Here is a 16277-nt window from a genome sequence, read left to right on the forward strand (position 1 = left end):
AAATGATACATGAATGTCTGGGCGTGGCAGCTCATGTCAGTAATCCCAGCACTCCAGGATCACTTGAGCTCAGGAGTTTGAGGTTAGCATGATACACAGGATGAAACCCCATCTCTTAAAAAAAAAAAAAAAATATATATATATAAATATATATATAAATATATATAAATATATATATATAAATATATATAAATATATATATATATAAAAAAATTAGCCGAGGATGTTGGTGTTTGCTTGTAGTCCCATCTGCTCTGGAGGCTGAGGTGAGAGGATCGCTTGAGCCCTGGGGGTCAAGGCTTCAGTGAACTGTTAGTGTCACTGCACTGTAGCCTGGGCAACAGAGCCAGACCTTGTCTCAAAAACAAATAAACAAAAATTTTTAAAAAATAAATGGTATACGAACATCAGGGAAAAAACTATAAATTATCTAGTTGTATTAAATAAAAATCTTTTCATCATTTATTTTCTATCAAGAAAAGGGGGAATGTTTATGCATAATTCTATTGCCCAGGCTGGAGTGCAGTGGTGCCATCTCGGCTCACTGCAACTTCTGCCTCCTGGGCTCAAGCGATTCTCCTGCCTCAGCCTCTTGAGTAGCTGGGATTACAGGCGTGTGCCACCACGCCCAGCTAATTTTTTTTTGTATTTTTAGTAGAGACGAGGTTTCACCGTGTTAGCCAGGATGGTCTCGATCTCCTAACCTCGTTATCCGTCTGCCTCGGCCTTCCAAAGTGCTGGGATTGCAGGCCTGAGCCACTGTGCCCGGCTATTCTCTAAAATCTAAAAAGTTGGAATTTAAACCCATATTTATTTCTTTGCAATGAGAATTATTAATTGCCCTTCCATCACAATGGCTAATGGTGGCTAGGTATATATGTTTTTCTGTAAAATATATTGTAATATATTTTCACAAAAGTAATTAATAATGTCATATGCATATATGCTTGTGTTCACATTGTATCTATTTCTGTTACAAGTAAATTTACTTATATTTACATTTTATTACATTTTCATAAACTAGGTTAATTTTTCTATTAGTCACATTATGGAATTAAAACAATAAAATCATTCACTAAAGATGCCACATAATGTATCATTCACTAACGTTTTCTATTTAAGTCTGAAGCACTGATGTCTACTATTGCTACAAACATCCACTTGGTGTTTTCCATTAAATAGTGTTACACCATTATTGTTTGCATAATGACAGGGATACTTCTGAGGAATATGTCTTTAGGCAATTTCATCCCTGTGTCAACATCAAAGAGTTTATTTACACAAACCTAGATGGTACAGCTACTACACTCCTATGTTATATGGGATAGCCTATTGCTCCAAGGATACAAACCTGTACAACATGTTACTGTTGTGAATAATGTAAGCAGTGACCAGAATGGTAATTTTTGTTTATCTAATTATATATAAACCAAAAAAACAGTAAAATATGGTTTAAAAAAAGGTTAAAATGGCATCCTTTTATAGGGCACTTACTACGAATGAAGACTGCAGAAATGGAATTTTCCCTGGGTGAGTCAGTGAGTAAGTAGCAAGTGAAAGTCAAGGCCTAGGATATTACAGCACACTACTGTAGGATTTATAGACTGTACACTAGGGTACACTATATTTATGCAGCACTTTTTTTCTTGAGCTAATAATAAATTAACTTTACTGCACCTTTGTTGGTTTCTAAATTTTTCATTTCTTAAAAACTTTCTGCCTCTTTTAAAATACACTTTATTTAAAAACACAAATTGCACAGTCTTAACAACTATTTTCTTTATATTCTTTTTCTACGAGCTTTTTTCTATTTTTCATTTTAATTTTTTTCTTTTTAAACTTTTTTTAAAAACGAAGACACGAAAACATACATTAGCCTAAGCCTACGCAGTGTCAGCAAGATCAATCTCACTGTCATCCCCTCCACATCTTGTCCCACTGGAAGGTTCAGGCAATAACACATGTGCAGCGGTCCTCTCCTATGGTAACAGTGCCTTCTTCTGGAATTCCTCCTGAAGGAACTGCCCAAGGTTGATTTTCAGGTAACTGTTTTTGTGAAAGTAGAAGGAGTACACTCTAAAATAATAATTAAAAGTATACTACAGTAAATACATAAACCGGTAACATTGTCATTTATTATCATTATCGAATATTATGTAGTGTATGTAATTGTTTGTGCTATACTTTTATTCCACTGGCAGCAAGGTAATTTACACTAGCATCACCACAGACATGTGAATAATACACTGTACTGCAACTATTGCTATGACGTCACTAATTCATAGGAATTTTTCAGCTCCGTTATAATCTAGTGGGACCACTATCTATGTGCAGTCAGTCATTGACCAAAACATCATTTTGTGGCACGTGACTGTATATCATGTCCTTTGTTAATCGAAATAATACAGATTTCTACTGTTTGAGCGTTTAACGTGAATGAAGTTTATGCTAATACAAACGCACAATATATAAAAACAAAACAAAAATTATACAAGATAACTGGAGTAATTAGAATTTACTCTATATGATGTATGTGTATATATATATATATATGTTTATGTGACGTAAATACACACACACACACACACACACAGAACTTACGATGATTAATATTAGGTGTCAGCCGGATTGGATTGAAGGATGCCTAGATAGCTGGTAAAGTGTTGTTTCTGGCTGTGTCTGTGACGGTGTTGCCAGAGGAGATTGACATTTGACTCAGTGGACTGGGCGAAGAAGACCCATCCTCGGTGTGGGCGGGCACCATCCAATGGCTGCCAGAGCGAGTAGAACAAAGCAGCTAGAAGAAGGTGGGGTAAGCTGGCTTGCTGAGTGTTCGGCTTTCATTTTTCTCCCGTGCTGGATGCTTCCTTCGTTCCTCCTGCCCTTGGACATCAGACTCCAGGTTCTTCAGCCTTTGGACTCTTGTACTTACACCAGTGGTTTTACAGGGGCTCCTGGGCCTTCGGCCACAGACTGAAGGCTGCACTTTTGGCTTCTCTGCTTCTGAGGCTTTTACTGAGCCACTACTGGCTTCTTTCTTCCCCAGCTTGCAGATGGCCTATTGTGGGACTTTGCCTTGTGATCGTGTGAGCCAATTCTCCCTAATAAACTCCCTTTCATATATACACGTATCCTATTAGTTCTGTCCATCTGGAGAACCCTAACACCGAACCTACATATGAATTACTGTGACTATTGCAAATAATGGCAATATCTGGTTTCCTATGGGTTATGGCTAAGTTGGAAGTCAATAAGAAGTGAAAATATACTTTTAATGTAACATGAAATGAAATAATTTTCAAGGAGTTTAAGAAATTGCAGTGAATTAGTTATTAATAACTCTAAAGAAAATAAAATTCAAATATCTTCAATAGATTAAGCACACCTTCCCAATGAAAACTTGGATATTCAAAAAGAAGACTTAAAGTAAAGGAATTATGTGGATATACCTAATTGGATATTGAATAGATAGTGTATTAATGACAAAGTTTCCAACATTGAAATAAATATTTGTATTAGAATTTGGGGAGCAGATACAGGCTAACTGGTAAATAAAATAGAGAGTAATCTTACTTTGTTTGTACTGCTATAATAAAATATCACAAACTAAGCAATCTATTAACCATACAGATATATTACTCACAGTTCAGACAACAGGGAGGTCCAAGATCAAAGTGCCAGCAGGTGTGTTGTAAATTATATTAAATTAACAAGTTTGTATGTGGAAAGTAAACAATGAAAATATTCATTATGAAAACATAAGGGAACAACAGAGTTTAAACACTTGGTAGTGTTCAATCAGAATGTAATAAAAATTAAGTTATAATTAATACCAGTGCTTATATATTTCCATACAAATAAAATACATAAGGATTATATTTTAGAAATTGATAATTATATTAAGTATAGAGTAATTTGAATTTAAAAGCAAAGAATGTATATATTCAGTAATAACTGTTTGTTGTCTTTAGGAGACATTCCTTGCATGTAAGCATAAAGAAAAATGAATATAAATGTAGAGCTACCATATGATCCAGCAATCCCACTCCCAGGTATATACCCAAAAGCAAGAAAATCAGTTTATCTAAGAGATAGCTGTACTCCCATGTTTGTTGCAGCACTCTTCACAATAGCTATGATCTGGAAGCTACCTAAGTGTCCATCAACAGATGAATGGACAAATAACGTGTGTATATAAACAATGGAGTAATATTCAGCCATAAAAAGAATGAGACCCTGTCATTTGCTACAACATGAATGGAACCAGGGGTCATTATGTTAAATAAAATAAGCCAGTCACAGGAAGACAATCATCACAAGCCCTCACTTAGCTGTGGGATTTAAAAATCACAACAATTGAACTCATGGAGAGAGACAGTAGAAGGATGGTTACCAGAGATTGAGAAGGATAGTGGAAGGTTAGTAGTAGGGAGGTGAAAGTGGTTACTCAGTGGATACAAAAAATAGAAAGGATGAATAAGACCTAGTGTTTGATAGCACAACAGGGTCACTACAGTCAATAATAATTTAATTGTACTTTTTAAAATAACTAAAGAGTATAACTGGATTGTTTGTAACAAAAGAATAAATCCTTAGGGAGATGGAAACACCATTTTTACATGATGTCATTATTATGCACTGCATGTCTCCCTCAAAACAGCTCACGGACCCCATGAACATATACACCTACTATGTACGCACTGAAATTAAAATTAAAATATTTAAACACGGAAAGATGAGGATAAAATATTTAACAACATATACCATGCCTCACAAACTGGTAGAACACTATTACAGTTGTAATAGTGCCATCTTAATATAAGGCAAGCCCTTTACTGGAATTGAGGAAGCATGCTTCATAATGTAAGATTGATTTTCCAAACCACTAGTAATATACATTTTTATCATTGCATGTACCTAATGTGACAAGTTCAACATATAATGGATTAAAGTGAATAAGTAACAATCATAAATGGGATTTTAAACCCTTTTCTCTCAGTGCTTAACACATAAACAAGCCACAGAGCTGACAGAAAGATCTGAACTAGACACGTAGTTATCACTCATATGCACACACTCACACACATGTAGAATACTCACATATTTAATTTCACATATTTTTCCCAAATACACTGTAATCTCATAATTCTAAGCATATTAGTAAAAAAAATAGGACTATGATTTCAATGTAGTACCACTAGCCAAGCTTGGCCAGTGGATAGTTAAAAAATAGCTATTCTAATTCAACATTAATTAATACCAAATAAATAACATATAAAACCAGTTTCTCAGCACACTAGCCACATCTTTGCATACAAAGATGAAGAATATTTTCAGCTTCATAGAAAATGTTCTAACTACAGTTTACCTACAATAGAAGTCAATAAAAAAATCTGACAACCTCAATGGTTTTAAATTCAGTAATACATATCTAAATAACATATGGGTGAAATAAATTATCAAAATGAATGGTCACAATTTTTATATGAATTATAAGGAAAATAGAATGAAAATCTCTCTTGTAAAAATCGATTGCCCTCAATGTACGTATATTACAAAAGATGACCTAAAAATTAAATTACCATTGAATGCACTAAAATAAATTAAAAATAGAAAAGCTAAAATTAAATACAAGTGATGCATAAGAAAATAATGAATAAACAGTAAAAAATCACGATAAAGAATATTACAATAGAGAGAACAACAAGGCCAAAGGTATTTTCATTGAAAATGCTTTTAAAATTTGATGAAAGACTACTAAAAATATACACCTACTAACGTATCCACAAAAATAATAAATTTAACATTTTAAAAAATTGATAAGGGCCAGGCACAGTGAAGCCTCCCAAAGTGCTGGGATTATAGGCTTGAGCCACCACAACTGGCTTATTTCTAGATTAAACATGGCAATACCATTATGGTCTTTACAGTTATTTAGTGGCAATAAAACTGTATTTTCATTACATTTTAATGTCTATATGAAATAGAAAATTCATACATACTCATTACCAAATGCAGTGCATCAAATAGAAATCTGAGTATATCCTACATGTTTTAAAGAAATTCAGTTTAGACATAAACTTTCCTAGAAAAATAGTCTACAAACTCAGATGGCATTACTAGTGAATTATAACATTTAAAAATAAAGCAGTACGCTCAATAAATGCTTCTAGGTTATAGAAAAAGAGAAATTCTTCCCAAGATAGCCTTGATATCAAAACCTTTCAAGTATATAGCTATGAATAAAAACATGGTCAAATATCCTTGTGAACGTGGATGAAGAAACAAATCTTACCCTACATAAAATATATATGCACTAATTTTTTTTTTTTTTTTTTGAGACAGAGTCTCCCTCTGTCGCCAGGTTGGAGTGCAGTGGTGCACTCTCGGCTCACTGCAACCTCTGACCCCTGGTTGGAAGTGATTCTCCTGCCTCAGCCTCTCGAGTAGCTGGGACTATAGGTGCGCACCACCACACCCAGCTAGTTTTTGTATTTTTAGTACAGATGGGGTTTCAGCACGTTGGCTAGGATGGTCTCAATCTCTTGACCTCCTGATCCACCGGCCTCAGTCTCCCAAAGTGCTGGGATTACAGACGTCAGCCACCACACCCGGCCAGCACTGATATTTTATGAGGGAAATATACAATGATCACCATGGATTTATTTCAGAAACAAAGGCTGGTTTAACATTTGAAAAAATAAAAGTAGTTGATAAAATGTTATATAAACACAACATATATCATTCCAACTGCTACAAATTAATAAAAATGTTACAATTGATAAAGTCTATTAGAAAATAGGAATATTATAAAACTGCTTCGATATGAGAAAGATAGGATGAAAACAACACCAAGCTTTGTAAATATGAATAACATGTTTAAGTATTTTTTGCCAAAATCAGAAAACGATACATATGATACACACAGAACTTTGATTGTACCTTCTATTCAACTATGGGTATAAAACCCTAGCCAGTGAAAATAAATGAAAATAAAACTACGTTATAGCATATGGATTAAAAAAATAAAAGTGTGATCATTTGCAGATAAAATTGCTCTTTATATAGAACACCCAGAAACAAATCAATAGTTGACATAATAGATTTAAATATATAAAATCAGTGGAATAAGTAGATATAAAATCAAAATGCAGACATCAGTTGTATTTCTATTTATAACAACAAAAATTACTAAAGGGAATTTTAGAATCAGGATGCCATTTACAAAAGCATAAATGTAAAATGCCTACATTTCTGTATGACTTCAATCCCCCAAAATACAAAATACAATAGAGAGAAATTAAAGATAACACAGTACATTGAAGGAAACACTTTATATTGATTAGAAAAGTCAATATTATAAAGAAGCTAATCTTTAAAAATTACTTTAGAGAATAAATGCAGTCACAAATAATCCCAGGAGAGGCTTTTTTTTTTTTTTCTGGATAGCTTTATTGAAGTGTCGTGTACAAAGCATACATTTCATGCACTTAAAATGATTAAAAATCAATGATATTTAGTATATTCGCAGAGTTACAACCATCACCACTACTGAAATTTAGAAAGTTTTCATCACGACACAAAGTAACGTTCTATCAGTTAGTGGTCATCTCCTATTTCAACCTCCCTCAGACATTGGCAACCACTATTCTACTTTCTGTCTCCATGGGTTTGACTGTTCTTGGTACTTCCTATAAGCTGACTCACATAACATGCAACTTTTAGAAAGGCTGAAAACCACAAATACCATGTTGAGCAAAATGAGCCCGACACAAATGCTAGGATGTCTGTACTTTAGTAATTGTGTGTATTCTATTTCAATAATTGATTTAGAATTTTCTTATTAGAGCAAATAACATAATTCATTTTAAGATTTATGCAATCATAATATATTTCTATTTTAAGAAATATAAAATTTATCTGATGCACTGCAAATGCAAACGCTTTACCTCTAAAGCTTATGCTTACAATGATATATTATTGAAGATCCACACTGGGCTGATTTAAGTCCATTTACTTGTAGCACTGCACAGTTAAGTTCAGCATTATCTGAGTCTTTTATCCTGTAATGGAGAAAAATCCATATTCTGTTACATTTTAAGCAAATGATTCATGAGACGAAAGCATTTTCCATGTACTGTAAGAAAAGAATTTCATGGAAAAGGGTAATTAAATTTTTCATAATATTAGTAAGAGTCATTATTCTGAACACTCAACAGAGTAGTCCCCCTTCATCCACGAGGGATATGTTTCAAGATTCCAGTGGATGCCTGAAACGGCAGATAGTGCAGAACCCATAGAGAGATTACGTTTTCTCTACACATTCATAACTGTGATAAATTTTAATTTATAAATTAGGCACAATAAGAGATTGACAACAATAACTACTAATAACAAAATTATAGCAATATGCCAACAGCACTACTCTTGTGCTTTGAGGATATTCTTAAGAAAAAAAGTAAGCATGGCTTTTTAATAAAAACAAGCACTGCAATTCCCTGATAGTCCAGCTCGAGCTTGTCCAACTCGCTGCCCATGGGCCGCATGTGACCCAGGATAGCTTCAAATGCGGCCCAACACAAATACGTAAACTTTCTTAAAACATTCTGTGATTTTTTTTTCTTTTTTTTGCTCGTCAGCTATCGTTAGTGTTAGTGTCTTTTCTGTGTGGCCCAAGACTCTTCTTCTTCCAATGTGGCCCACAGAAGCCAAAGATTGGACACCCCTGGTCCATCTGATAATCAAGAAGGTTACTAGCTGACCAATGAGCGGTTGAAATATATGGACTACTATGGTCTATTGTAAAATATTTATGTCAGCATTTCACTAACTTTCCACATCTTTCTTCATCTCTATGATTCCACATAGATTTATTCATATTATTCTTCTGAATTTATCCTTTATATATATATTGTTATATAGCGCCATACAAAACAACTTACTCATGTTTGAAAGCCAAACCATTTATTGTCACCCATGGATGATGACTGCTGTTACGAAACACACCAATCCATGAGGATGGTGAAATGATGGACAGAAATTTCTAAAAGAAAAGAAAGAATTTTCACTTAAATAATAATTATGAAAACATTATAAAAATAATATATTAAAATTGAAAGCCACTATTTGCAGTGCCAAAAACTTTCATAAATGTTTATAATTTTGATATAAATGAACCCATCAATGTTTATACTTAGTACTTTTATTCTTCTCATGTTAATAAAGAAGTTTTAATTCTTGCATTATAATAGTTACCCCCAATTGACTGAATAAACACAGTAAGGATTTAAATAAGTTTCCTGATACTGTGCATTCATTCCTCCAGATACTGTGACTAAATCAAACTATTTTTGTGCTATATTTCTCAGAGTTGGAGATTTAGAAGAGAAATGAGAGGTTGTCATTCAGAAATAAATGACATGGAAGCTACATATTGGGTTTTCTGGGTACCACACCATTCTTTAACTAGATAAGCCCTCACTTTTTTATCTGATTTGGTTTTGGTGGAATAACAGTGATCCTGACCAGGTGGTGTAGACTCGTCTCTCTCTGCTACTCCCTACTAAAAACAACTATAAACTCTGGGATTAATGAAAGACAAAAGCAATGGAGAACTCTGAAAGGTGGAAAGAGAAAGATGAAATTGTCTGGGACCCTAGCATCAGGGATCAACCAAGTGTCCGAGCGAGCATGTTAAGTCCTCCACACGACAGAAGAAGGTGACCTAGGCCTGCTGTTTCCCTACACCCAACCTGGCAATAGGAGGAGGCCCAGCAAAGCTCACTCCTGTTCTGTATTGAAGGGGAATCCCCTCCGCAACAACAGGCAAGGCTGGTACCACTGGCAAGGATGATCTACCAGGAGACTTGCTACCAATACAGCCAGAGGAAGTACTTCCTTCTCATACCAAGAGACACCAGAGTGGATGTGGGTGAGGAGGATCAGCAAAGGAACCCAATGACTACCAGTGCACCACCCAGGGTCCTCTTTGTCCCTGAGAGCATGAGACTCACTTCCCCATCCAGAGACACAGGATTGAATGGATTCTTAGTGTTCTTTGTACATAGTACAGCAGTGAACAGTAACAAACGACAGATAACCGCAATAATATGGAGGAATTGCACAAATATCAGATAGGAGTGAAAAACACAGACATGAAATTCACAGTGTATGATTCCCTTTATATAAATTCAAAAGCAGGTAAACGTTATTTATAACATTAAAAGTCAAGACAGTGTTTTGGAGAGGAGTCAGGATAAGTGATGAGGGCATACACAGGGGTGGAACTGCTAGAGCTGGAAACTTTTATTTCATGATCTGACTTGTATCACAGGAGTTCATTCACTTTGTGATCAATCTGCATGACCAGATCACATCATGCCCGATAAAATTAGATAGAAAAATGTATTGTGGATTGAAAGCATTTCTAGAAGCATGGTTTTCCATGAAAAGCAAAAACTGAAAATAATCAAAAGTACATTAGCAATATATGAATTTTAAAACATTATTAAGTCAATCAATTAAATACTACATAAACTTGAAAACATATAAGCTAAATATATATACCCACACATATGGATGATTTCTACAAATATATTATCGACCGAAAGAAGCTTTTCATAAAGTGTTTAAAACATTTACATCTTACCATTTCTTCTTCATTATCTATAGAAAGCAGACCGGAGTTCTTTGAAGTACAGGCCAGCAAACTCTCTTCCCAAGTTCTTCTTTCCTTACCAATGTAATAACAACTGTTGGAATATGTAATCCACTCCTCAGGACAATGGCCACAATGACGTGCTAAATAAAGATATGAATTACTATCTAGACCAATATGAATTTTTAAAAATGAAAATTAGTTCACATATTTGCAAACATATAAACCTATATGTATGCAACATATCTATGCATCTTCATGGGCTGGTAAATATATAGTGTCAAAATACCCAGTCACTTATACACACATGTGCAATAAAGGGTCAGCCTTTCATCTCCTAATTGTGTTCCCATATAAAGCAAACCAGCAAACAAAAATCCACTCTATACATGTCTTGAAAAATCAATGAACTAATCTGATTTTTAAGGAACAATAAATAACTTGTATCTTATCATATTATAGCAGTAAGAATTTGAACACAACAGATAAAAAGAAAGCATAGTGATTTTACTTATAGTTGATGACAAGTGAATGCCTTACTGTAATTTTATTTATGAACACTTATTGCCAAATTTTATAATTTTTCACCCCAAATTTTATTTTTGTACAGCCTAAGATCAAGAAAAAATAAACTGTACAATATTAAAACTTTAAAAATTATTATATACCTTTCTGAGTTCTTGTATTCAGGGAAGAATTGTTGTGCCTCTGTATTAATGTAGCTAGAAAAATTAAAGTAATCTTTGTAAAAAAATTAGCATCTAAATCAATCATAATAATTTTAAGTTTTTGTTTGAATTTTTTGTATTATTTAGAGTTAGAATAATATGGAATAAAATTGATTTTAAGAAAAATTTGATAAAGTAATGGTGGTTTTTTGGAAAAGTATTTCATAGATCTAAAGAACCAAATTTCACCATCTCATATAGTTCTTAAAATTCTTGATTTAACTACTTTCAAAAATTAATTTCTATTTCTCAGTAAGGTTTTTCAGACTCCTAGAACATATTTTTGAGTTATGAAATCCAAATATATACATACGATTGCATCAGAAGCGAATACTTTCAACAATTATTCTTTCATTTATTCTTTGACAAATTCAGAATAATCATTCCACATTTAGTCCAAATATATACATTACAATGAGAACTCTATTCCCTGAAAATATGAAATGTTTAGAGGCACATTCAATCATTAACGTGAAAATTCCCCTTGTAATCTTCGAAAATAGACTTACAGGGAATAACAACTATCGTTACCACAGAGGCCATTAAGATAAGACAGATAATTCCCAGGATCCCAACAATGAGCTTCTCTGGAGCTGATGGTAAATCTGCAGGGAGAGAAATGGGAACAGTGCGAAAGGAGAGGTGGATACAGTCGTTTAGAAGATTCACAGACAAGAGAACCTGAATGCACAGGAATCATACAGAGAAACTTGGACCCCAAACCCTCATCTCCCATTGTAATCTTTTTCTCAGAATAATATACCATTGCATTTTCAGGAAAAATAATGCTCCATGAATTATTTGACAAAGACTACAAACTTCAACAATGAGTTCAATCAGTCTTCATACTTTACATTGAAATAGCATATCTCAACTTGGAATTCTGATCTTTGCAAATAGAAGATACATGAGCACTCCCTTCTCTTTCCTCACATTCCTGTACCCCAAGCTGCACATCCTAGACTGTTACATTGAGGATCTTTTAAATGCTTCACCTTTGCAGTGATAGGTTTTGTCATTCTCTTGAAAATCCTGAGAAGCTTTTTGAAGGTTTAATTCCGCATAGGTTATTTCCTGTTCAGTTGCTAAAATGGAGCTTTTATTGCCTTTAGGTTTTCGTTGCTGCCTTTTTGGGTTTGGGGGCAGATTCAGGTCTGAGTAGATTACTCCTTGGTTATCCATCTCTGCAGTGTGTGATGTCAGGGATTGTACTCTATAATAACAGTAGTTAAGAAGTTAATAAATGGTTTATATACACGATTCCCTAGTGCAATTAAAAGGGTGAGGAGGAGAACGAGTATTGGAGCTCATTTCGCATTAAAGAATCTAAAGTTCTTTCTCTGATTTTCTTCAAGCCTAAACAAGTTTCTTATGAATATTTGTTTTAAAAAAAGATTTTTAGGCCCAGCACGGTGGCTCACGCCTGTAATCCCAGCACTTTGGGAGGCCGAGGCGTGCCGATCACGAGGTCAGGAGATCGAGACCATCCTGGCTAACACGGTGAAACTCCGTCTCTACTAAAAATACAAAAATTAGCCGGGCACGATGTCAGGCGCCTGTAGTCCCAGCTACTCGGGAGGCTGAGGCAGGAGAATCTCTTGAACATGGGCGGCAGAGGTTGCAGTGAGCGGAGATCGTGCCACTGCACTCCAGCCTGGGCAACAGAGTGAGACTCCGACTCAAAAAAAAAAGATAAATTTTCTGCATTTGACAAAATATTATTGCTGGGGCAATGAGAAGCAATAAATTACTAAGGAATAAAGAAGTTCAGGAATAAAAATATATTTCTTAAAGTCTGGTGCTTTACCTGTGTTAAAAATGAAAATGTTGTATTAGAAAAACTTCTGCACTCATTTTTATGTTAATTTTGAAATCCAGTAATGGTTAAGACTATGTGGTCTGCACATGAGTAACAGTAAAGTTGACATATATATATATGTAAATTTCTTGCACTACATTACTTTTATTTAGTAATTTATACACATTAATGAAAATCAATAGGGGTAATTAAATGGTCTTTTCTTAATGGCTGAAATGTTCTAAGAAATTATTAAAAATTATTTGAATTATTAAGAATTATAAAAATTTAAATATTTGTATATGTCAGAAAATGCTATGTGACACAGTTAACTTATGCATAACCTAAATAGTATTAGGAACATTACATAAATTGTTAATACTTACAGAAGTATTGGTAATTTAATTAGTAATTGGTAATTTATTTCCTGGCTAAATTATGGACCAAAAAATGATAAATAAAAGTATAAGTAATTCATGTTAAAGCACATTTAAAATTATAGGATGATTTTATGGTTGTCAAAGTGAGTAAAGGCCACTTTAGTTGTATAAGTACTTGTAAATTTTCAGATAATGTAATTAAATCATTTAGTCAATGGGCTCTGGAGTCAGTGAGATCAGAATTAATTCTAGCTTTGACACTTATAATGTATGACCTTTAAAAAGTTATTCTATTTTTAATAACCCAGTTTGTTAATCTAAAACAGGAATAAGAACATATAAAACGTTGCATGTAAAACATTTACCACTCAACCTGGCACTTAAAGTTCTCAATAAGCATTAGCTATTTTAATTATTATTTTAGTCACAATTGTTATGTTACTGTTTCTGATTCGTGTCAGTTAAAGCATGGAAAATAAATCTTCAGATAAGTCTCCTATGTCCGTGCGCTACATCTTTTTTTGCAATATTTTGATCAATTTTTAAAAAGTATTTTTATTGCTTTGTAATACCTTTAGCATTTTATGTAATCTACCTCATTCTGATTTTTATTAAAAATAAAAACTGCTTTTCTTTAATCTACATGTCTGAGGAATTGTATTTGGCTTTCATCAATTGATTATTTTAATAAACTTTAATGGCTAAGCTAAATATAAATTATTCAAAGATACATGATGTACTGATTACAAAATACAAAATTAATTGTTCATTATTTTGATGTTAATAGCTTTCCCTTAAATTATATTGATCAACAAACCCACTAGATTTCCACAAACAATAATTTGAAAACTTTAAGAAATCCTTCAACATATTTCATATTTTAGGTTTTTACCCTGAGTTATTCAAATGAAGACAGCAATATTCTACTTTGATTTTATTGTATATTAATTATACCTCCTTTGTATCATATTGAGCACTTGTAATCACCCACTAAATGAGGTAGGCTAGTAGAGAGTTGGAGAGTAGCAACACATACCTTCTGTCCCCAGAAAGTCACACATTCTTTAGTGGAGAGGCCAGGTTAGTCTCATAAAAAGGCCTGCTATAGCTGTGTAATAAAAGGTGAAATTTGAAGGCATAAATCCAAGACAAGAACAAACAATGCCTGCAATCTTCGCAGACTGCCCTGTGAAGGCTCAGAGTGAGTCAAGAGTGGAAAAAGTAGATTTCTCATCAACGTGTTACTAAGGTTTGAACAGGAAATTCTACACATGGGCTATTGTGAAATCAGTTTTATCTCATCACACACCTCCAAAATATAGGATACTTGGTCTATTAAAAGTACAACATTGACTTTGAAAGTGTGTCATTTAGTTGGTTCATTTTTCAAGTGCCTATGAGAATTTTTTTTTTTCTGTCCTGATCACAAACATTGCCAACCCTCACCTTGTTAAGAGTGCCTTTTAGACTAGGTTGCTAAATCTTAACATTGCATACTTCTTTTATTTATATTATTTTATTATATCACTTCCATTATAATAGAAAACATTCTAAAACATAGTAATATTATCAACTGATATCTACTGATTTTTTCCTTAATTATTCTGAAAAATTACTGCAGTAATTACTCAATTGATTGTAGCTGGCACAAAAAGCATCATTGGCAAAGTTATATTATTAACTTCTCTTAGTTCTTAAATTTTTGCATTTAATTTTTAAAAATAGATTATTTAATCTTCAGATTACCCTTGATAAAAATAAATGTATCTTGGAAAGGTAAAATATTAATCAATTTTGAAATATATTAGCACACCAGAAATTGAAATATTAAATAGCTATTCATTACATTCTTCATTTATTCATTCTCCGCCATAACAAATTATCTCAACTTTGATAGAAATATTTAGTTGTAAATGACAAAAACTGAAGTCAAACTACGTATGGGGAAAAAGTAATTTTAAAATCTTACTAGGAGGAAAGTCAGTAAATTGGCAGAATAGGTGGTCCCCCACACATATGCCCCCACAGCAACAATAATTTTTCAGCCATCCACAGACAAAAGTTCCTTTGAGGGAGTTTGGAATTCAAGTAGGAGTTTGTAAAATGCCAGTGGAACCCAAGACCTAGGAAGGTTGTTTTAGGGAATAGATTTGCATCCAAGTGGCAGACTTACCAACAGTGATTCCATCTCCAGACCTGAAAAGGGACCCATCCTCCTGTGGACTTGCCTTCAGCCCCATTAGGCCTTGGTCATGCTGCCAAAACCATTTGCCTAGGGGCCCAGGAGGAGACTCACACACTAGTGTCTCAGGAGGTAGGCATATCAACTGTAGTCTCAATGTAGACCCTGAAACAGCCCTCTAACTTGGCTTTAACTAGTGTCAGCCACAACTTGAGATCAGTCCTTCACCCACAGAGACTTCCTGGGAGACATATACATCTGTACCTCTGGGGCATGCTTGCTGACCTCTGTCCTACAGAAGATACTAAAATGGCCCTGAATCTCCACTCAAACTCCTCTCAACTGTGACCTGAGTTAATCACAGGAAATTGCTGTGAGACTCAATCATCTTTGTCAGCAGTACAGGCTTGCTGACTTCAGTTCCACGGTAGTTTCTGAAACAGCCTTGAATCTTGACCTTCACCCTTCTCAGCTGTGGACTGTGAGCAGTCTTGCCAGCTCAGGGATACAGAGGGAGGACATGTGCATCCAT

At 34.1% G+C, this 16277-nt stretch overlaps 1 protein-coding gene across 2 annotated transcripts in view; it reads right to left on the reverse strand.

The window, feature by feature from the left end:
* Nucleotides 1-7128: 7128 nt before the first annotated feature.
* The window catches only part of LOC100990924 (NKG2-A/NKG2-B type II integral membrane protein), a 106748-nt gene continuing 97599 nt past the window's right edge, over nucleotides 7129-16277 (reverse strand). Inside the window, exons 2-7 of one of the 2 annotated variants that reach the window (XM_063593003.1) lie at nucleotides 12381-12598; nucleotides 11895-11990; nucleotides 11326-11379; nucleotides 10649-10800; nucleotides 8943-9043; nucleotides 7129-8063 (exon numbers count right to left, since the gene is read on the reverse strand). In XM_063593003.1, coding sequence (XP_063449073.1) covers nucleotides 7952-8063; nucleotides 8943-9043; nucleotides 10649-10800; nucleotides 11326-11379; nucleotides 11895-11990; nucleotides 12381-12598 — 733 coding nt within the window. In that variant the 3' untranslated portion in view covers nucleotides 7129-7951. The remainder of the gene's footprint in view (nucleotides 8064-8942; nucleotides 9044-10648; nucleotides 10801-11325; nucleotides 11380-11894; nucleotides 11991-12380; nucleotides 12599-16277) is intronic. The other variant, XM_063593004.1, reaches the window with a different exon arrangement.

Source organism: Pan paniscus, chromosome 10, assembly GCF_029289425.2.
Source record: "Pan paniscus chromosome 10, NHGRI_mPanPan1-v2.0_pri, whole genome shotgun sequence".
Taxonomy (NCBI): domain Eukaryota; kingdom Metazoa; phylum Chordata; class Mammalia; order Primates; family Hominidae; genus Pan; species Pan paniscus.